The 24,355-nt window shown below is 40.7% G+C and overlaps 1 protein-coding gene across 1 annotated transcript in view; it reads left to right on the top strand.

The window, feature by feature from the left end:
* The window catches only part of pald1a (phosphatase domain containing paladin 1a), a 50,287-nt gene extending 27,281 nt beyond the window's left edge, over positions 1 to 23,006 (top strand). Inside the window, exons 19-20 of the mRNA XM_080516761.1 lie at positions 7,770 to 7,925; positions 21,022 to 23,006. Coding sequence (XP_080372887.1) covers positions 7,770 to 7,925; positions 21,022 to 21,171 — 306 coding nt within the window. The 3' untranslated portion in view covers positions 21,172 to 23,006. The remainder of the gene's footprint in view (positions 1 to 7,769; positions 7,926 to 21,021) is intronic.
* Positions 23,007 to 24,355: the final 1,349 nt, after the last annotated feature.

Genomic DNA, 24,355 nt, shown 5'->3' with positions numbered 1-24,355 from the left:
CACACACACACTCTCACACTCATGCACCAATGTTAAATTAAGCGATGCGCTCGCCCACGAGGAGGAAGTGGAGGCTCAGTCATAAAGGCTGTCATCGGCACCAAATGCCCACCATGTCGCATCTAAATATATAATTTTAAATTTGTTGACATTAAAACCCTCTAACTTTCAAATTGTGACATCATGACGTCAGGTAGGACTGGAAAACGTTTCCTGAGTAAATGTTTCAAACAGGGAGCATTCTTGCCTTCTTTGGAAAAACAAAGCACAACTCTGTTGGTCAATATTGCTTTTATACTACAGTTCGAAACATTGTTGATGACAGCGATCTTTGCACTGTCTAGAACTCTTTACAACATTATTATCCTCTGCCCTGTCAATACCATAATGAACTTCCTGGACGGTATTTTCTCAGTTTCTTTTCTCCAACTCTGAGGTCAAAGCTTTTGCACTTCCTCCTTTCACACATTGTGAATGTCAGACGCACACTTCGAGCACATTATTTTTTTCTTCTCCCATGTTCTGCTCCTGGCTCTTCCATTGCTTTCAAATGAGGATGTCGCATATTTTCAAAGACAAAACGTTCATCCTATTCATTATACGAGGTCTCAATGTGCAGCGCGCTGCCTTCACTTCAGTGTTGTAAGCTTTTGAAGCCAAAGGTCAGCCTGAATAGACAGCAGTTCAACTAAATTGCTGTCAGGCCCTGGTTTGTGTCCATTTAATGAACCGAACTAAAAGCCAGCATGTATACTTGACTTTGAGATGGCTGGCCATTGAGCGACGGAGCCATGTGTAGGCTGCCTGTCCACTCCAGACACGTCGGAGTTTGGTTTAGGATTTAGGTGGGAGGCGTTCTTGTAGGATCTGATGAATGGCTGTTTGTGCAAATCTGTGGGCAGGGCCAATATGGATTGGCCTTTTTACCTCTGCAACCCCATCAGCTGGTAATTGGCTCCATATGTTAAACAGACAGACTCCACCATGAGATGTGTGCACTTCTCAGTTCAGTCCCCATCCACAGGAGCCCAAAGAGAGTTTGGCCCTTAGCACTTGTTTCTCACAAGTTGACTCAACATCTCCCTCTTTTACACACATAAACAATTGAACATCATTTAACAGCTTCTATTGTTTTCAGGTTAAAAGATGAAGGTTATTCAGAGTGATTTAACCTCTATATGTGTGTCATATCCTGGCACGGTGTGGCATGCGTACATGTGACAGCTCATTGCTGCTAAAAACTCAAAAATGATCAGAAAATGCAGAAAAGGAAAGCACTGCCTCGATACACATGACTCGCCACGTGTGCCCTCAAGATTTATACAATACGACAAAATGACCTTCTTTATCATATGTCGACTTAACACACAGTAATATCAAACAACTCCTAAGGTAATGTTGAAAAGTCGCAGAAATGTAGACATTTAACAGCGCTGTTCATTTGACACGCCTCTCAATCATATATTTTGTTTTGCAACAATAGAATGATGCATCATTTCTTGATTAAAAAAAAAAAAGAAAAATCTTCTCTTCTGTTTGATTATCAAGAATAATCAGTTATTCTTGTGTTTTCATTTTTCTTCTGCATTTTCTATGTTATTAAGATTATCCACATCCAGCTGTTTGCATGGGAGACTAATCTGGAATCATTAAAAAAAAAACTAAGACAAAACCACTTTAGCAGAAGCTCCATGATTGCTTACTTGTTTTTAAAAGAAAATCCATTGTCTTTAAAAAAATAAATAAAAATGCTTGTTCACTTCACAAGGTGGCCAATCGGAGAGTTGTCTTTCAGTCCCTGCGTCTTTTGCTTCTTGTTCATTCGTCACCCTTCAGCTGGAAGAACTGCACTACAGTGGTTGAAAGAAGGTTTTCAGAAACCACACGTTACAACAACAAATGATGTTTTTATTGTTGACAAGAAAATACTTGGACGACTAGACCTTGGTTTGTCTTTCAAACTATTGGTTCATCTGTACTTCTGCAGTGGGGCGGATCCAACTGCTGAGGGACTGCGTCTCCGCTTCCTGGATATCTGGCGGCAGCTTTCCCAGTCCAGGCTGAGAATTTGTATCTTCAGTTGCGTTTCCTGCATTCGGTTCCCTGTTTTGGCCACTTTCCTCTCTGGAGGACTTTGAAATGTGCCGGCTTCATGTAAGCATGAAGCGCAGGAACAAAAAATGCGTCTTTTAATTTCATTAGTAGGTCTCTGGTAGTAAATTGACTCAATACTCAAAATGTTATGCTTTTTTATGAAACAAATCAATTTGAGTTTTTAATGTTTTATAGGCTTTGTTTAGTATCTTGACTGTGAACGTACTAGAAGAAGTTGCATTTGAAGACCTCAGAGTGTTTCCTTACTGCAATATTTCACAAATGCATGGGATCTCCTATAACGGTCCTGAGAGCTAAAGGCCAAGTGTTCCTCGGACTTGTACTTTTTGTATGTCAGCGAGTGGCTAAACACACCAACATTGGTTTCCCAGTCCTAACCCTAACCCAAGTAGTTCTAAAAAGTTATCTTTTTATAACTACTTGATCTTTTGAATATGAGCGATAAAGAGCAATGTATGACTGAGTGGTCTGGCGAATGTCTTTCTACCTGAACGATGGACTGTAAGAGACGGAGAGAAATGAGTAATGACCTGAAGCACCGTGCTGTGCAACGAGCCAGTGCTCTCGACTTCCTCGTAATTGACCTGTCAGTCTGAGTGTGTTTGGGAAGAGAGAGAGGTTCTCCTTTTTACCGCCATTTTTAACTCTTAAGTCAGCTTTTAAGTAAGTTGTTGCCTGTAGCTCCTGGTGTTTGCAGTTATGACAGCAAGACCAGATATTGACATTGATCTGTAAACCTTTCATCAAGAATCTGGGACTGCTGAACATGTGGAACCATTTTACTCCAGTGCCGCTGTTTACACAAGACACGGGCACGAGCCGGGGTGTTTTTCTTTAATACTACTACACCTGCAGCCTGCGGGCTGTGACGCTTATCCGGGGATTATTATGAAGTTTAGTCTGCGCTTGGTTTGACGTGTTTGCATTAAAAAACCCCAAAACAAAACAGACGCTCAAAGTTTTATTGAATCGCTATGTTTCTCTGAGGTGCCTGTTTGGTTTGGACGGTCTAAGTAGAATTTGTCGAGTTTATTGAACATACCACATTAAGAGGAAGTGCCCGCAGCTCTTTTTTTTTTTTTGTTTTGCTTTTAACAAGCATGAATTTAACAAGAGAGAAAGTATATAGCTTAAATCTGATGTTGCCTATGTGTGTCGAAGCCTTGATTAGTTCCACCAGGATGTGCTCCTCAAACAAATATGCTCTATAAAAGGCCGATTTTTTTTATTCATGTACCACTAAATGAATGGATTCTTACCTCAGTCTCAGTAAGAAAACAACAAACAGACTTGCCTTTAAATTGCCATTTTATAGGACGTTTAACTCCGATTATTGACTGCAGGTAGTCTCATTACTGATGTTGTTCACGACTCGTATACTCGGCAAAACAACTCAAAGCTATACTAACATTTTTTGTGTTTTAGGCCATATGGATACTGGTTTTCTGCTGTCTTAGATGTGGTAACAGAATTTGTGGCTATGTTTGAATGAGTTTAATGTGCAACCCCATGCTGTCACGTACATTATGTGTTTTCTGAGTAGTTTGTCTTTAGGAGAACTGGTTTTTTTTCTACTTTGAACATGGAAACCTCAAACATAAAAGCAAAGTTAGTCATAATATTCACTTCAAATATACATAATAAGTCATCCATCAGCAGAAATGTGTAATAATGTGTTACATTTACTCACTTGTAGTCACTTAAGTAAACTTTTTGGATAGATTGTACATGAGACTGTGTTTAAAGCAACATATGTTTTGCTTGAGTATATTTCTGCAGGCAGATTAGATTCAATGCTGCCCTAACAGTTATATTATGTCCAACTATTTGTGATTAATAGAACACATTGTTTTGTGTAGTCAAGCTGGGCAAAAGGTCTTTTTTAGGGTACTATCCCACAACAAAGGGATATATTGCACACTTCTGATTTAAATGTTTGGTGAAAAACAATTGCAACTGTACATTTTTTCCTGCACTTAATCACAAAATATAGTCAACGTATGACTGGATTCAGAAAATGTGAATACAGTGGTCAACTTGGTCGACAGACCCATGCAGGCATTTTCCTTGTTCTGCTGATGCCACGGCGGCAGTTTTATCAACCTCAACATCTCGTATGTGAGAGATGGGCGAAGTATAGTTCTCGTGTATAGAAAATTAAATACCACAGAATTAAGCTGCTGCAGATCAGACGTTGGGAGGAAATGTGCAAGAGTTGTTTCAATGGCACGAGAACTGAAAATGCAGTCGGTGCATATCGAACAACAACAAGAAAGCAGGTGAAAGAATTATTCAATAAAGATTGCATGGAGGAGACGCAGAAACATGTTTTCCTAAAAAAAGATTCAAAGAAGTGGTCTCAGCCCTCACAGTTGTCTGTGTGGCTTTAGCTTTTCTTCTTCTTCTCTCTAAACTTGTCCTCGCTCAGAGGTCTGCATTCCTGGACTCTCTCAACAATGGCATGTGTTTGTCCAAACCGACTTTCTTTTCTCTGAGCCGACATGAGCTGAAGACGTTCATTACCGCATCTCAGCGGCTGATAACAAACCAGCACTGGCCGCTCAACCGCTTTCATTTTAAAATCCAGGTAAGAGAAAACTGTTCAGTAAAAGAAAAAAGAAGTGAGTTAATTTAAACTCTTTGGTTTTCTTCTTAAAGTAAGAAATAGTTGTTTTTTTTGTTTGTTCAAACAAAAGGCCAAGAACGGTACAAGACTGAAGAAAAAAGAGTGTCCACAAATCCAAATGACTCAAGGTTATCTCTTCTACTTGGGAGGGGAAAAGTTCTCTTTCTTTCTTCACCACAAAAGGAAGGAAGGAATTTCTGAAAGAGCAAAAGAGGCCGCTCAACCGCACATCTGGCTGGGCCGATGTGGACAGACACAGAACCGGGGTTCAGCAGATTGTGGAGGTGTGGATTATGTAATCTTTCCAAACCAATCTTTTTTGTGTGTGTGTGTGTGTGTGTGTATGGGAATGTCAGGTTGTGCATAGCGAGCTGCCAGCTTCAGGCGTGTGTGGAGCTTGAGGCTAAGAAACGAAATGCTGACAGCCCCCTTGGGGTGCAGGGTGCCGAGGGTGATCAGGTTCACCACTGGCCACCTGCCCTTTGACTGTGGTCAGGGTCAACTGTGGCACATCTAAAAAAGTCCAGTATGTGTGATGGCGTGTTTTCTCTCCGCCGCCCCTTTGGGAGATGATCGACAACAGACAGCACTTCCATTGTTTGCGTGGGTGTAGTTTCTCCTCCACTCCGCTGCAGATACTTGGAAAACTGGGATCCGACCGAAGCTGTTTGGGAATGGACAGGAAACCCTATTCACCCCCCCAATCCCCCCGGTCGCCCCTTCCCCCGCTCTCTCTTGCTCTCTCTCTCTCTCTCTCTCTCTCTCTCTCTCTCTCTCTCTCTGCTGCGTCATTCAGCTCTGGAATGATTGTGTTATAGTGCGCTGTGCACATTGCGAATTACCCTGACTTCTAGCCCACCTACTCTGTAAACGTTCATTCGCCTCTGTCAAGCGCCGAAACGGCCGATTGCGGCAAGCCGGGAGCAGAAGACATGTTAAACGTCCCATTCATCCCAAACAAAGACGCCACAATCACCCCCCCACTCCCCCATTATTGTGCAGAGCTGTCTGCCGCGAGAAAGTTTCTGAGGAACTGCTGACAGTTCACCGAGTTTTTACGACAACTTTTTTTCGACGACGCAGGCGCAGACATGGCTGGATGGCAGACCTTGTCACTTGTTTGTCTGGATGTGCTTCAAGTCCAGAGGCAATCAGAAATAACTGAGCAGAAAGTGCAAGCATCAACAGTGATTCAACAAACTGAGTAAAAATCTGTCTGCATTCACCTTGGTGCCGCGAACAACATGGAACTGAAGAGCAACCCGCGCCTTTTTGCTCAGTATAGAAACATATTTCCCCGCGTTGTCGTCTGAAATGGAGAGGAACAAGGATTACAAGACCCAACAAATTCTTTCCATCTGTCGACTGTGCTGATTTGACCAGCTCAGGGTCAGGTGAAGCAGACGTCTCACGTCTCATCAGTCCATCACAGAGCAAACGGAAAGGCAAAAAACAAACAAACCAAAAACACAGATAGCAATACTTCATCTCAAACAGATGTTATTTCGGCCGTAGGAGGAATACGGGGTGCCGCCATGCACAGGCGAGGAGAACATGCAAACTCCACACAAACGCCATCGGTTCAAGCACCAGACCCGAATCGGGGACGTTGTCGCTGTGTGGCAAAGAGCTAAGCACTGCATCGCCCTCCCTCCTGGGGAAGATGAATAAGTCTTATGAAAACACTGTCATCTTGTTTGTTTGAGCCTCAATCAGCAGTAATGTCGGAGCTTTTCAAACCAGTGGTGATCGGACTACTCATAGCCGCTGATTCCCGGGGTTTTGAAACGCTGTAATCTCATCACATCATTTGAAGACTTTTAACGATCAGGTGAAGGTCAGTAAGTAAATAAATGCCGTGGCCGTTTCGCGATGTTGTGCGTTCGCGGCAGGGTTTTTTGGTATCATGGCTCTAAATGTCAAAGCTTTTCTGTAGACAGTCGATTAAAGTGCAATGATGATGAGTGAATGTCACGGTGGTAGATAGCCCGTTTAGAGCGAGTTTATCAACCATTTTTTTGCGTGCGTCGTACACTCCGCTTGAAATTGTCTAGACATAAATATTGATGTCTTGCTGGTCAGATCACTGTAATCACACATATTCTTCAAATCACAAGGTGCCCACGTGACACTTGTGGCTGTGCTAAAAGGTACGACGTTGGTAGGATACATGCAATCCAAATTGTTGGTACTTTCCTTCTCTAAGCTGGATTTTTATTGAGTATAGTACTTTGTGTCAACCCGTATGATGTATATATATATATGTGTGTTCTGTGTTCAGCAAGTTTAACTGTTACTCTTAACTGGGATATGAATGACATGAAACAAGTATTTTCTCTTAAATCGACAATGAGAACCATTTGCCAAGAGCTTCTGACTTTCTCCACTGCAAGGTTTTCTTTGAGTTTTAAGAGGAGTTGACAATAATGACGCTGAACTCACAAGTGCACACGGCACGCGATGTGGACCTTGTGTTGGAAAGAGCCGGCAGCCAGAGGGAAAAGTAAGATAAACAATATCATGCTGGCTCGTTGTGGAACAGGCAGCCACTGGCAGGAAGAGTATATAAGACTATAGCAATACTAACGTCACATAAGCTGCAAATCAATCACTCTAATTGCTCAGGCGGCCACATTGGTTATGCTCTATGTTTGTTCGTTTGCAGGATCCACAATCAGTGCAGAACTTGGTTTGTTCATGAGTCACAGCCCATAAACGCAGGGTGACAGTTTTAAAACATTTGACTAATCTTGTGAGTTTTAGATGAAGTCATAAGTTGGTCCTTGAGTGACAGCCTGCAGCTTTAATTAGCACAAATCCATGTAATTGACTTCTTTCTTTTTTTATATATATACCTCCTGTTGCTTTCAAGGCAAACACAGTGTGCGAACAGGAAGAGGCACCCCATATGCCCGCTGAACTTTTTATACTCCACACAGCGAATCCTGCTGACAATGCTGCTTCATAGAATAAATGTTAAACGCCACCTCCGTGCGCCAACAGGCCTGATGCGTTTTTCTTTTCACAGATCAAAAGTGGCAAGACGGAAAAGGAGTGCCGTCAGTTGCTGCTGAGGAGTCTTCAGTACCTGGAGCGCTACATTTACCTCATCCTCTTCAACACGTACCTGCATCTGGAGAAGAAGGACTCCTGGCAGCGCTCCTTCGCTCTCTGGATGGAACAGGTACATAGATTTCACATCATCAGGACTCCATGTGAATGCAGTGTAATTACTCTTATGCCATTGTTCATAAAAGAGGTGGAATAACTGATGGCTAATGGTCCCTGAGAATCGGAAAGGGCTCCATTAAATTAGAAGGCATAATGTGTTTCCACCACTTCGGCGGTCTCACGGTGCTTCAACATTCATCCCCTCTTGGGAGCAATTCCAGGTTCAGTGTCTCACCTACGGGTAGATGCACGGCGTCAGGGTGACACCGGGGTCAAACCACCAGCACTGGGATTGAAAGACAAGCCACTCGACCAAATGAGCCCCAGCTGCAGTCCTCATTGATTCCGTTTGACTCTCGGTAGGAATCGCCACAATCCAATAAGGAAAGGGCAACTCGATAGCAGAGTGGGCGGGGCGCCGTCGTCCAGGGCATTGAATCTTCATGATGATGAGATGCGCCTTTACTTCCTGTTGTCACTGTAGTTTTTCCGCTCTCATCAAAAGGCACAAAAAAAAATCTCTTTAAAATCTCCTTTTGGACAATTCTATTCTGTATTGTCAGACTGTTTTCACACACTGGAACTGGATGAGTCGACCTGCCGGTGCTCTTCAAGGCTCATACACACTTTGTGATTTGCAGCTCTAATTGTGTATGATTTACACACCATTTTATTTCACCTTAATTTACATCCAAGGCTTTTGTGGGCAAAATGCAAACAGGAAACTGTTCTCCACGCTCCACGTCGGTGCGTATTGTGAACTCGTTAGCAGCTTCACTTGGGTTTTCTTCCAGGAATTTACAAGGTGGTTCTGGTTCTGTTGAGGCCTGGTTCCTCACACACTGAACTTCATATTGTCTGGGTCTCTGTATTTTTGTTGGTGCATTAATCGTTCGGCCAGCTGTGCCCCTACAGTAAAGTCGAGAATTTATGTGCATTCCAAACAAATGAGTAGTCCGTAAGTAGTACCCTACGCGCACACACACATACACACACTCTCTCACACACACACACACAGACGTTATATTTCTATGCCTTATGGGGACTATACATTGACGTACTTTAATTTCCTGCAGACTTACTCTAAAGTCTGCTGAAGCTACGACTATATAACCACAGTCTGACCCAAAAACATGTTTTACCTGAAAATGTATTGATTTCTGTCATCGTGAACTCCTTTTTTTCGTCATGAGTCCACATAAGGTAGTACGCAGTCAGGTCCGGGTCCCCGTCCATACAGAAGGACAAAACCTTCACACACACTGAAACTGGTTTTCACCACGTCTTCACGAGACATTGCACTGACTTATATTTATTTGAATTTTCTTTGAGACTTCTAGTAAGTTGAGCCATAGATCCTGCTATAACCCACATGCCAAATAAATGTCCCTGTAGTGATGATTAGTCAGTGTGAAACCACACACACTGCAGCAGTCCATAGGGGAAAATTAAACTTACTCAAATGCTTAACCACAAAGTGGATTTGCATTTTATGCCTTTATTTAGATTTTTTTTTTTTTTAATTCCCATTTAGTTCTTAACAACCAAAAAAAAAAGTTTTATTTAAAGTAGCAGACTTCAAGAAGTAAAACTGTTTATAACATCATTGACGAATGGGTTTTCTTAAGGGTATATAACGATATTCTGGTGCTTGTTCTACGTAGAGAAAACTTCTCTTATCAACGATACCACAACCCTTGTATGGACTTTGGCCTGTTGCTTCACCAAAATATACACGGTCTAACGAAACACGCCCAAGGGGCTGGAAATGTTTGAAAATTGCTGAATAAAGAAGAAATCTCTTCCTTATTGAAGTGGAATAAACCAAGGAAGAAAAAAAAAAAATATACACAGAATCCCAAAGTGGAGTAGAACAATCGCTGTGAAAACAATTGTCACAGAAATATGCGCGGCCTATCGGGGGCATATTCTTCCTGTTATGAATAGCAAATATATGTGGTGCATCAGGGTGACTCTAATGGCCCAGTTATGCCCTGAGAAAATACCGGCGTGTGCACACACACAGGGATGTAGTGCAAAGCTGAAAAACAAAAAGCGAATCATTATGATATCACATCTGAACATCATGCACGTCGCACGTCTCTGTCTTTGCTTGTAAAGCTTGATTTTGTCTTTGTTGTTGTAATAATGTGGCTGCAGTTGCTTAAATAGTTGCAGATGATGCATTACTAGAAACCTGTTTAATAACTTAGATTGTCGAAACTAAAAGAGGAAGTCTTGGCTTCGCCTTGATGCAACGTTATCAGTCTTACGCTTCACTTACACTTATCAAGTTTTTCGCCTTCAGCGTCAATGTTTTGATCCTTTTATTGTCGCTCCATATTTTCATTGTCAGCATTTTTTTAAATGTTTGGGAATCAAATTCTAAAGTAAGTAATGTGCAAACAACCTAAAAAAAAAAATTATAATAATTTACTCATCCATCACTTTTGTAGCAAAGTCGTCATCCATTTAGTTCAGCAATCACTTTTTTTCCACAGTTTTTAAGTCTCAGCGAGGCCCCATTGGGAAATACCTGACTTTTCAGCTGCCAAAGGCTCCACTATGTTCACAAATTAACGTTGTCCGTCAAGTGTTTGGCTCCGAGCAGCTTGTGTACAGTGGATTTTTGTAGCTGTTTCACGAAAAAAACAGCTGCATCCTGCTTGAGAGTGCAAGAGAACCGCCACGGTAAACAGTGAATGAAGGTGATCAGTGTGAAGCGCTTCATGCTCAGACTCAAATTCTCCTGCAGGTCCATCATTTTCAGTTTCTTTTTTTTTTTTTTTTTTTTTACATTTTCATTGAATGAATTACTGAAGGAAACTCTCTCATTTTGTATTTTTTTTTTTGGCTTTTATTTTTATTTATTTATGTTTTTTTTGGGGGGGGGGGTGTTAATAAAGTACTTTCCTTTGGAAAAAGGTGCATTATCAACTGTTGAGACTACGAGAGGAAGTCGCTCTGACTTCAGCCATCTGAAATGAAAACATCCATTTATCTCTCTTTGTGGATTTCCACTCAAGCCCACACATCTCGACAACAAGACACTGCGGAAGTTATTCCATGTAGGATTTCAAAAGTTGATTCAGGCTATACGTGCTCACAAAAAAAAAATATTTTCAATTTATTTGATACTGTGCATATCCATTTGTCTATTTTCAATACAATATATAAAGTGTGAATGAGGTTTTCGGCAATAATTGCTCAGAAATTGTGACTTTTTTATGTTTTGTACTCGTTTGACTTCATATCTGAATATAAACACGCTCTTTTCAAATGACCTATTCTTAGTTTTGTCCGTCCACAAAACATTTTTGAAGTTTTGTTGTGAAGTTTTAAAGACGCTCTTTATCAAAACTGAGACGTCTTTTGAAAGCAGTAGTTTTCGCTGTGACACAATAACTGCTGTTCCAGTGATTACATCAAGTTTTCTTAATGTTGTTGTTCCACTCACTTTATTTCTGTTGCACCTCTGTACGTCTCGTATGCTTCAGATTTATTTGCTGTAACTTTTCAATGTGTTTGCTATTTTCCTTCACCAACACATCCAACTCGGATGGTGTTGCATTTAATTTTGAACTCGTCTGGATACGGCACTCCGGCCAATGGCTTCATGGCAAAAGCAAGCAAGCAAACAAACACATTAGCTATTGAGTTTACGGACGATTTTTCTCATGCATAAAATCCTCATTTGAATTCTAATGTAGAATAAAAATTAAACGAAGTCACAACCTCTTTGTGTGAGCATGGAATCTGACGTGCTTTATAAATAATCTTGGTGGATCAGGGCGTTTATGTGCACTTTTGGCCAATTAATGCAATTTCAGATATTTTTTTCTTGTCTTGTATTATTTTAGTCATTTCATTTAACCACACTTGTGTACAAGTTTTCACTTTCTCCTTGTGTGACCCGAGTTAAACATCACGATACACTTTGTAGCTTTTTGTAGTTGCTTTTAAATGTTTTCTTTTTTTAAACCCATTACACAGGTCATAGAAATATCGTTTTCTTCATAAATTAGCTGCCACAAAATAATTCATGAAGACATCACGACATCAATATTCGATTCTACAATATGCATGTTTTATACGTAGGTACATTTTCACCGTCTTTACTTAATGGATTTAGGATCACCCGGGGCGATCTGAGTATGATGGAAGTTCTTTTAAAGTACAGTTAAACTCCAAGGATGAGCCTCACATTCAATTAATCATTAATTCATAAGTACATTGAGGAACATCTCTCCAGTGACACTACAATAAATAAAATGCTCACCTTTTGTCGTGTCTGTGTGACTTCAAGTGCGCTTGCTTTCATTAAAGGCTCTGCTTTTGCTGCTCAAGGCCCCCTTTATTCAGAAGTGGCAGGTTACGCAAACGCATGAAGGCAAAAGGAAAGCTGATGTGGGTTGAATAGTTTCCTCTCGCAGGACACCAAGTAGCTTCAACATAACGTACGATTCCACAAATTCCATCAGTTGCACCTTATCGCTGTTTAGTACACTTCCTTTTTCTCTTGAGATTTTCAAACAAACATGCATTTATACTCCTCTCATCTTTTCCACTTATTTACTCCTGCCCTTGTGCCTGAGGGTGTCTGACTTTTGTTTCACACCAGGAAAAAAGAACTCGTGCAGTATTGATGAGGCTGGTGGTTGGAAATGTGATAAAAGTTTGAACAGGGAGAAACGGCCATGCATCAGGAATGACAAACATTTTCGACGTTTTGTGATCAAGTGGGAATCGCAGCAGTTTCGCTTTCCTGTTTGATTCTTCTTCTCAATCATCATCATCAATTTATGTTCTCCATCTTATCGCTGTCTAATTTTTTTGTCATTTTCTTTATCTTGTTCTTTGTCTTCAAATTCTTTTTCCTTGTCTTATTCATCTTTGTGTTTTTTTCTTTTCTTTGCGTCCTTTGCCTTCATCATCTTCGTCCTCTCTTTTTATTAGTCAGGCTTACATATGTATAAACATATGTTCACATATTGACAGTTTTTTGTTTTTTTTTTCCTTATATTTTAAAGCTCTTCGATTCCATTGGACTGCTTAAGGTGATTGATGGTTCAGGGGTCTAAAACCTTTGGTTCACCTCTCTTTAGTGGCTTTAACAATATAAAAGGCCAATAAATTGCAATACTGCATATTTTTTCAGTAGTGTTGCATGAAAATAACTTATCTTGCCGTGCCTTTGCCTCTTTCCATTAGAACCACTCAGTCTCTTGAGTCCTTCAAGTGTCGACTCGTACTGCATGTTCTCGCTGACTTTTAACACAAATTGATCACTGTAATATTGTGCATTGTTTTTACCCTGTTTTTTTACTCGTTTATTATTTTTAACTGTGAAGCACTTTGGTCAACCCTGACTGTTGTGTTAAATGTGCTATATAAATAAAGTTAAATTGGATTGAATTGATTAGATTAGATTATTCTTTCACTGCAGGTGATTAAAGTCGAGTTTGCCACCGTAACCTTCTCGTTAACGGACTGTACATTTGTCTCTCAATGCGGTTGTGGTGGAAAATAAACAGACAAAATATTGTTGTCAAAGCTGAACACACACTACTGTTGTTGTATGAATATTTAAAACATAGTTTCTATATAAAATATGTAAGAAGTTTGTTTTACTGCCCAAGATCAATTTTATTTGGTTGGACATTTGAGATCAAAACATACAAACAACATAAGATAAATGTTGTTTGAGGAAAAACCACATGTCAATATTCAAATGAAGTTAAATCTTACCTGACACATGTCACCACTCCATAACTATCTATCTTGTGATGCGTTTACTGGCCCAGTTGCAGGACGATCTGACAACGACCCAACAGATCCGACACAACCGACCGCAGGGTACGATCATTAGCCAATCACCAATGACCGTGGCAAGACCGTCAATGACAAACCGGTCGGGGGTCATCACCATCAGTGGTCATGCTTTTGAAGCCTCGGTTACACAACGGGTCGGCTCTCAGCGGTACAGATTGTCCTGCTTCCTATATCGTGTGTGTGTGCGTGTGTGCGTGTGTGTGTGTTTGATCTGTACACCCACTGGAAGCCGGAGCACAGTGTTCCCGGTCCTGCTGGGCTGCAGCGTTTGACAGCTGATAGCGAGCCTCTGCTGTACTTGGCCTCCTTGCTACTGCTTCAAATGGAATTGTCTGCACACGGAAGCAGCATGGGCTCTTTGTTAGGTCAGAGAACGATAGGGAATCTTTCATCGCTGTACAATATTCAGTTTTTTAGTTTTTTTCACCCCTCATCAGTACTGTGTAAATGTTTCAGGAGCAAACTGTCAAGTGAAGACGGTTTAAAGAATATGAAACATGAAATGCAGTTTTCCTCTCGGGCACATTTCGCCGTCTTCGATGGTATCTTCATTTTTATCTGAATGCTGATGTTTACCATGTTTACGCCTTAAAGCCCTGGTCTGATTCGCCTCCCCAAGAAACTAGTGTGAACGTTTAACAGAATGTGACTGGAGTCCTTTTATTTGTTGGTGTTCAACAGATAGATTCCTGCTGCTGTGTTGTTAAATTGTGAAACTTCCTCACTTATAGAGCACTTTTCAGTCTCAAAGCTGTACGATGCTCCCAACATTGACCCATTCACACCGTGCAGCCTGTTCGACCTCCATTGGAAGCGCTATATGGACCGGATGAGATGGTGAATCGAACCCTGAACCATGTGATTGAAAGACGACTTGCTCTACAATACTCTGTTACGGAGGGACGGATGGATAGATAGATACTCTATTAATCTCAGGGAAATTTAATCTCACAGTTCAGCACAAGTTAAAAAAAAAAAAAAAGTCTTCAGTAAATGGTGCTTAATGCCACATTGTGTGCACGCTGCATAAATAGTGTTCTTGGCGTCACGTTGCCTTTCGGCCATGTAGTGAGATCAGAGCGGAAACCTCAGACGAGTTATTGAAATCAAAATATGTGTTTGCTAATCCAAAACGTAGGCCTTTACACAATGGCAGGACTTGTGTACAGTGCATACCGCGAATGCCTGCAGGAGAGGTACCCTATCAGTCACTCCAGCTGTTTTGATGTGTGGCACAGAGGCCTCCCTGTCCCCCTGCACAGCCATGGTATGTGCAGCCTTTGAGATAGCCGACTGTGGGAAAGACCAGCGCCTCCTCTCTTCCCTGCCCGCCCACGCCCCCTACCCAGCCCGCACCAGCCACCTAATGAGTATTGGCGTTTGTGATCCCTTCAATGCAGCGTGGACGATGTCTTTTCAACAGCCCCGTTTGATGTCGCCCAGAAAGCCTGTCACCGCGTGAGGCCAACGACTTCAAGGCTATTTTACACTGTGAGCACAAAACTGAGGCTCAAATCTGTACTCGCAGTGTATCCTTGTAAAAATGTTATAGTTTAGCAATGTTTCTTCTTTTTTTTTCCTTTTTGGGGCATAAACCTCAACTACTAGTGTCCCGAGATTTCACTTTTATTTAAAAAAAAAAAAAATCATGAGAACATTTTACAATATTATCTATAAAACCTCCACAATGAAATGCTGGACGATTAATGTGACAGAAACCTGTTGGCGTCCAGTTGCAGACCCAGACATCGTGGTGAGGACGGCAGTGTTACATCAACCGGGAAATAAAGAAGAAGAAAGCTGCTTTTGGTTTTCACCAGCATTTGCTTTTTAAAGATGCATCAGGTCTTCTCGGGATGCATGCACACACTTTTGAAACAACGTGTGTCAACTTAATTTAGCAATATCTTGGAGGACTAAACACGGACCTCCTGTAAATGTAGTTTAGTAAACGTCTTCCTACGTGCTAAGAATGCTAAAATCCATGCAATCACAATAAATGTGGAACCAACATATACGAGAAAGTTCGTCCCAGTTGAAATATAATAACAGAAATGCTACAGAAGAAAATAGAGAACAAATTATACAGCATGCAGATCAAAGTAAAGCGTACAGTGGATTATTCAGTGCTTTAGCTGGGCAGTCCTTGCAATCTCGCCCTGTAAAGGACTTTATTGGGTGTTTGATTGAACGTTCCAGCTCACGAAAACCTCTAAAACCAATTAATTTGTTTCTGTGAAGAATTGCAATGACTTGCTGTCGGGTTTTTTCATTAATTAAGTAAAAATCTGCAAGTAACTTCAAATGCTGCACAGCAAATATTACTATTATTTCATAATATAAGAGTCACTGTTCTAAATCTACAGTTTGATGCATTTCAGACAAGGCAGGATATTAAAACCAAAACTGCTGAACTCTTTCACTCCTATGCTGTCACTGCTGACAGGATTTGGCATGCATGCTTCTCACAACCATAACTCCTGGCCCCGTGTCTCGAAAGTTAAAGAAAGCTGCCAGAAAGCAGAGGAATTGAGCGTTGAATCCATATATTAATCATCACAGTGGGCTGGAAATCCCCAGTGGAGCATCCAATCGCTGCTTTTCATACATTTGTGACATGAGCCTCTCAGTGCTGTCAAGAGCACCGTAGTATTGACGAACTGCTTAATATTGACAGTTGGGATTTTTTTTTTTTTTTTTTTACATGATTTGAGTTTCTGACTAGCAACAGCAGTGGCAGCGGACAGACCGAGCTGGACCTGATATGGTTGTAGATGGTAAAGTTAACGATCAGACACTCTGTTGTCTCATTTCCAACAAGAAAAAAAAACCCTCTGTGCATGTGGTTTGTGGTGGTTTGTGTGGAAAAGGTTCACTGTGGGAACCAGGGGTTTAAAGGGAGACCGACACGGATTACATAAAAACATTTAGACAAACTTTCACGAGGCCCTCTCTGCAGCATGAGCCCCTTCTGTTCATCTGAACTGTGTGTGCGTTTTGGAAAAGTGATACAAATAATGTGATGGTGATGCTTTCAGTGGCAACGAGGTGAAAGAGTTTTGAGAGATCGGTTGTTCGACTGAGTTTCGCAAAGGAATTGCTTTTGGCATTTGGTGTAAGTGCTATGAATCTTTCCTGGGTGTAGCTGGCCGCCGCTGCAGAAAACCTGATACACCAAAATCACATGATTTGTGAAGTGTTACTTCCACCCGTGTTTAAAAATAAAAAAAAACCAAAAACGAAGTCAACAGATTCCTAAAACCAGAAAGTGTGACTTAACAGATATTACATGTTGTCACTCTTGCTTCTCAGCCCGTCAGCTTCCTCCAATGGGCCTCTGTAACACAACCTTTCACTGTTTCAGATTTTTCACACATCCTTTATTTAGACAGCCGTGCTCCGGAGAGCATGAGTCAGGTTATCCTGGTTAGCGGCACGAATGCAGGGTTTCTCCTGGGAGTCCCATCCTCTGACTAATGATTCCACTGCAAGTCATTTGTTCCCATCAAAAAAAAAAAAAAAACACTTGGACCAGACCGTGAGACTTCCAAGAACATATCAAACGTAAATGCCGCCGGGAGTAAAACCATGCGAGTGCATGTATCATTGTTTGCTGCATTAAATCAGGCACATAGACGTTTGCGTTTTCTAATAATGGGTCAACTCGGAAATGAGCGGAGATCTTCAAGTTCATGTCAGTATCTCTGCAAACCAAAAGTAATGGGATATTTAATGTAAGATTTAATTTAGCTTGGTCAGCAAGTACATAATCCAGACCACACTCTGCGGTGCGTGTATTTATTTCTGCACAAAGCTGGCCCTCTAAGCTATAATCATTGTTGGTGAAAGGGATATCTTTGTATTATTATTCCTTGTTCAGTATGTCAGTATGTCTCCCTCAGCATTAAACCTGACATTTGTGAAGCACATTCTTTTGCATAGTTCATACCTTCCAAAAGAATTTAGCATGTAATGAAGTCTTGTCGTAAAGTGCTCACTTTTGTTTCAACAGCACTTCTCTCAGATGCACCAAAGCTTTGCAGACCGCTTCTTAAAATGGCAAAGCGTCTGAGATCACCGAGTTATTTGCTGAGCGCGTTTTGGGGTCATGTTTGACCGACTCCTCAATCAGGTCCAAGCTGAGCATGTATAGTATAGAAGAGATAACTCAGTACCAAAACGGGCTACAGTCATTCAACCTCATTGTCTTTAGGGCTTAAAAAAATGTGCAGCTCACACCCAATAGTTTCACGACAATGATTTATAATATTAAATAAATAATATAAGAAAGATCAATAATATAACTACCTGGTAACTATAATTAAGAAAGTGCAATAAGTATGAGGGCTCTCTCATCACCATACATATTTTTGATAGTCAAATTCCATAAAGCCAGCAAAATAAACTTTTATTTCCAAGAAATGCAGTAATAATCACTTATTAAGATTTCCACTGCATGACATTTTGAAATATTTTTTTAAGTGTAATATCGGAACTTATTAGATTATTTGTAAACATGACTCAAATATCTCATAATGAGAAGCAAGTTATAGCATTATTGGCTTTATTACATTTAAAATACATAAATGCATTAGGTTGTTGGCCTTTTCTTCAGACATTATTGGTTGTTGCATACACACTTCCATCATCCTACAAGTTTTTTGTGATTCATTCTTTTAAGTTACGTTCATGTGGCCCACAGGCCGCCAGATTCCCAAATCTGCTTGAAAGGATGCTTGATAGGATGAAAAAAAAAAAAAAAAAAAGCACATAAATGAGTCTGTCTTCAGTAGAATTGGCCATTATTTGTCTTCTGAATGCCCCTTGTTCAGCCCTCTGGCTGATGGGGTCAGACCAGCACAGTGCACTGAAGCTTCTCCTGCAGAATAAACCAAACAAGCTGTGCCACCTCCAAAGGGAAACTCAATCCTCGGCGGGCTTTGCAGTGAAATCACTGCCTGCCGAGGTCCTTTGTAGAGTTTGACCTCGTGACCAGATGTTTTTGGCGGTTTGTAGTGTTTCCCATCCATCCTGTGTTTGACATGCAGCAGCCCGAGAGTCGGTGTGACCTGCGTCTCAACGCGAACACTCGAGGGAAATCTCTCTCTCTCGCTCTCTATCTTGTCTCCCTCGTTTTTCTCATTCTCCGATTCCGACTGTAGATCTTGTTTGTTTGGTGCTCAGTCTAAGGAGTCTTCTAAGTTTTCATGTTCTTGCACAAATGTACATGTTCGCATTTGGAATCCTCCCTTATTCGTCCGATTTTTATTTCAAATACAGAGAAAATGTCAGATTTTTTTATGAGTAAACCATTTGTTGTTCCAGAGCTCATTTTCAACTTGATAGCTGAGGCACATCTCCAAAAAACTGGCACGGGGGAAAACAAAAATCTGGAAAAGTTTGTGGTAAAAAAAAAAAAAAATAGCTGGAGGGGCATTCTGCAACCAATTAGGTTAATTGGCCACCGTTCAATGGCATAACTGGGTATAAAGAAGAGGGAATCCAGACTCTCCCAGCAGTAGAAATGGGCTGATATTCACTATTATGTGGAAAACTACATTTCAGAATTGTGGAATAATCTAAACGTTAAATTGTTAAGATTTGGAGAATTACACCATCTATATACTATTCTGAGACGATGAAGAAATCTTTGGGTCATCAGGCTCCACTGCATTGACAACATGCATGAGTCTGTACTGAAAACCACCACATGGCTGCAGGACTACTTTCTGAAATGATTGTGTGTGAGCACAGTTTACTGGGCAAACCACAAATGCAAGTTAAAGCTGTATCATGCAACAACAAAAAAAAGACCAACGTTGAACACAATCCAACAATGCTTCTATCTTCTTGGGTCAGAGCTCATTTAACATGGACCGAGGCAAAAACAAAGCTGCTCTGTGGTCAAGTGAGTGAAAAATTGTCATTTTTCAGAACCACATGCGTTAAGAGTAAAGCAACAATTCAGCGTATTAGAGCAAAGTCCAAAAGACGATATTCTCCTGGTATGGAGATGTATTAGTTCCTGGTGTCTCACCTGAATAGCTGCAAAGTATAAGGAGCTATTAGAATGACATATCCTGGCAGTGTTCGTCCTACATTTTTGGAATTAAAGTGTAAATTCAGAAGACAAATAACACAAAACATTATTATGTGTATCTGTCGGAGAAGAAAATTACATTGAAATCCTTCTTGATAGAGAGTGGTGCAGACATGGCTGGGTGCGAACCATTTTACACGAAAAAGCATATTCACAGTAGGAAAGCTGTCCCCATTCTGTCAAGTACAAATGAAACTGCCATCCTGAATATTACACCGCTTTAATTACCTTTATAAAAAAAAAAAAATAATAATAATTTCCAGCGAGTTCAACTTGAACCTAAAGGTTGAAAGGCGACTTGACATGTTATTAATTGGTAATTAATTATTCAAGTAGTCTCCCATGGCGGATCATCGCGTTCAGTTTTGATCCTGAGTAACTGCGTTCTGGCTTGATGGAAATCCGGTTTATAAACTAAACAAATCTACGGTGTAAGACTGCCGGAAAGGCCAGCATTGGCAGCAAAGCAAATGCAAATCACAGCATTTAATGACAAATATTATTTATATATGCACGTATACTGATTTTATCCTAAACCATTCATGAGGTTTCTTATGATACCGAGTTTGATGCCTAGAATTCAGAAGAGCAGTTTTCACAGCAGCAGAGTTTGAATATGGCAGATAGCAATTCAAAATAATCCTTCTTTTATTTCCCACTATGCATCTCAGTAACCTTTACTTGGCTCTCTGTGCGACGTGAATTCTTCATCCACTTTCTGTTTTAAATGTCTCTGATCTGAATTTATAAGTCTCCTTGCCCGAGTTGCTTTATCACACCATCAGTTATATATTCAAGGTACTGACTGCTCCTCTTGAAGCAGCAGGTCTGACACCATAAGTAGATTTCACGGCCCAAAGTTCACTTTTTTTTACATTGTGGTGGTTTTTTTGGGGGGGGGGTCTTTTTTTTTTTTTAGATACTTAATTTCAGGAACCGATCGACATCTTTATTATGCCACTTCCTGTTGTTCCTGAACCAACTGCTGATGCTTATTGTTCCACTGCAACAGCTGTAGAGAAGCCATCAAATGACATGTCATGGTCACAGTATTTGTGTGGTCGTGATAGACAAATTAAAAGAGCAAAAGAAAAAGAAAATGGCTGCTTGACTAGTGTGTTGCCTGTTCATTAACATTATGTGTGTGTGTGTGCGTGTGTGTGTGTTTCTGTGCTAGGTGGCTGCCAGAGCTGGAGTTTATGACATCCTCAACCAGCTGGGCTTCTCCGAGTTTGAAAACCCGAGGGACACGCCGTTGGCTCGACTGCGGTGCCGCTGGCAGCAGCAAAACATTCGATCACTTCCTTTCCGAGGGGAGTTTGTGTGAGAAAGGATCACTGTGAATGCACCGAAACAGTACTGTCCTTTAAAGACATTCACAATAACACACTTATGTCTTCAGTATTTACCCCTTGTATTATGTATATCGTCACGTCAGCAGCTTTTCTTTTCCTTTCTTTTTTTTAATTTCCAACTGACTGGCAATGTTAACAGTTTGTAGATGTTTTAACGTTAAAAATATTTTTGCTCTTGTGTTATAAATTAATATTTGTTTCTTTTCCTTTTCCAAAAAGAAAGCAGAATCCAGACCGGCTGTCGATTTTTTTTTTTTTTTTTTTTTTGACACGTCTACTTGGCCTCACTTGTGACAGCCTTTTAAATCTTAAATTGAATCTGCAATGAAAGAGCAAACCTCTGTTTCGTTGTCACCCAGCAATTTTGCTTGTATGTCACAACTGTTTGCTGCCGTAAGAACGTTGTTTTTTGTGTGTGTGTGTTTGTGTGTGTTTTCCTGACCCTTTCTTAGCACAGCTGGTTTTACTGGTTGTGACTGAATTCCACTTGAGGATCTTGAGAAGAGTCCCTTTGTACATATATAAGCTCTTGTTATTTAAAAGTTACTTGGTCCATGAACATTTATCCGAGCGTATGGCTCGGACAGGAGTGTTGTGCAAGATGCTGTTGGTCGGAGTTTCTAATTTTAACACCACAGCCGCCGCAGCAGCAAAGTGTCCCTCAGTTGTGCCTGTTTGTTTTTACATTTAATGACATGGTGTCATGATACAGGTACTAACACGTCAGGAATTTCTGTTGGATTTCACCATAAAGCTCTTTATGTTGGTTTGTATGAGTGTTTCAAACGTTTTGCCAAAAACCCAGCAAACCCACTCCTCAAATTTGTTTGAAATTTGTTAAATGAAAGCACTGGTTTTCAAATTTAAATTAGATGACCTGCAATGGGGGCAGAGTTCAAGTATGTATGATTAATGTAGCGTAGACTCATCAAGCACAAGCATGCATCGAGCCTTCAACTCAATAGTTTCCCTTGTTATTGACTTCGTTTGCACAGACTTCAACGATTCCTAAGCCAATAAATTGTTACAATTTCTATAATGTCATCAGCCTGTCAGCAGGAATCAAAATTATACGTCTGACCTGCAAATTTATGGTTGTAGATGGCAGAGTCTGCAAATACCTAGGATTGACGAAAACACATGGTATCGATTGACGTGGGGTTAAGTATCCCCTTACGTTAGGCAAAGCTTATGTTGGTGGCATCAGTAAACATTGTGACGGTGTAGCAATAGAAAACAACAGCTACTTTTATTATGGTATCATTAGTTGTCATTCAGACAGTGAAGACAATGCTCTCACTGTTACCCTGAGCATGTGCCAGTTACGGTTCACTGTGCCTACAGCTACTTTTACTGTACAGTATTTCTTTAAAGTCCTAACAGTTCTAAATGTTTTGTTGTATTGTTTTAAGTTTGCCAATACGTCTTTAATTTGCAAGTAACTTGTAACTCAAAATGTGCTTTAATGATGAATCCTGCCTTAAAACCAGAAAGATAAGCCAGAAAGAGGAGTGAAAAAGTCCAAATGCCTCTCATTTCTGTTTGTTCTGGTCTGTCGGTGCATTAAAAACACATTTGGACACCGAAACCAATTCAGACGTAAACATAGAGGTCAAAAGATAATTGAAAAATCAAATCCAATTCATACTCATATTTATGTGGCCTAATGAAACAAGTGACACCTTAATATTTTAACTGCGCTCTTATTTAATGTTTTTAACTCGTTTGTTTTTTTTCATAGACGGAAGGTCTCATTGTTTATTTACTGTATGTGCCCTTTCTTTCCTTTTTTTGAGGCTAAAATAAATAATAAAGGTAGTTTTAACCTCACGTCTGCTTCTTGTATCATTTCATTTATTTATTTATTTTACGAGGATAAAAATGATGTGCGCATTTGTGTGAAGGATTTGGGTTTCAGCGTGTGGGTAGATTGTCTTGCCGTTGATATTTTGAACACAAATCTCTGCTTTACTCTTTTGTTTTATTAAAGTTTCCGTGTCTGTGATGGAGCCAAATGATTGTCTCTTCCCTCCTCGGCTTCCTTTACCCCCCCCCACCACCCCCACCCCTTTATCTCAGCATCATCTTTTTGCTCTAGATACGCACCGCTAAGAACCCTCTCGTGTATCCGCACGGCCTCTTTGTCTTGTGCCAGTGCCAACCGCAGAGAGCAGAGCAGGTTATGAACATCCAGCAGCATACATTTACACAAAACAGATGATTCATTGTTGGCCTGAAATCTTAACATATTCCATACACAGTAATAAAGAGCTTAGGAAGATCAAACGACTAATCTGAGTTGCTTTTTTGATGTGGGCAGGTAAGGTCTTAATTAAAAAAAAAAAAAAAACAATATGGTCACTCTCAAGAATGGAGAACTGTGTGAGGATTAAAAGACACGAGCCGGCACATCAGTGAAGCTCACTTGGCTTCGCTGGCTTGCTTTGAAAGGCTGATATCCCAGATCACTTCCCGTCTTGTAAGTGCATAGCGGGCTTATCTTCGGGAGTACGGAAGTTGTTAGGACTTTATCACACCACAGCCTATCCTGGATTATTGTACATGGAAACCCAAGTGGTTCGGATTAAAGCGCTTCTATTTAACTTGGATGCGCTTGCTTCCTTTTGTTGCATCAACTGAAGCTACGGAGTCAATTCGTATATATGCAGCCAAGATTCCATAGTCATTGAAAGAAGTGTTGCTCAAACAAACACTTTTATTGTGATCTCTCTACCAAGACGGGACAAATCAGAACAACATGAGGTTGGAGAAAAGGGCTATTCAGTTGCAGCATGCGGCCAACTTGACTCCAGGTCAAGATAAGCCCAGGACATGAGGACCATGCTTGGATGATATAGCGGCCCCCTGGCCTTTGAAATCCTTTCCAAACTCATTGAGATACTCCCCAATGTGAAACCCAAGCTAGTGGTTCTGAAGGATCCAGAGATTACGGTGGACAAAGAGCAGCATTGAGAGGTGAGCGGCAGAGAGGGGATGTAATGAACTTCATGTGAAAAGCTTCCCGCTGCAGATGAGAGACCTACTCAGGACAGGAGGCATCGTGCTGGTCGAAGGGGCGTGTGCATAAGTGCACCACCAAACAATTTGTTCTGGTATGGATAAAGGCTGTGCTGCAAACATCTTGGAGTTTACTCT

The sequence above is a fragment of the Blennius ocellaris genome (genome assembly GCF_963422515.1).
Source record: "Blennius ocellaris genome assembly, chromosome: 21".
In the NCBI taxonomy this organism is placed as follows: domain Eukaryota; kingdom Metazoa; phylum Chordata; class Actinopteri; order Blenniiformes; family Blenniidae; genus Blennius; species Blennius ocellaris.
This window is presented reverse-complemented; position numbering and strand designations above follow the sequence as displayed.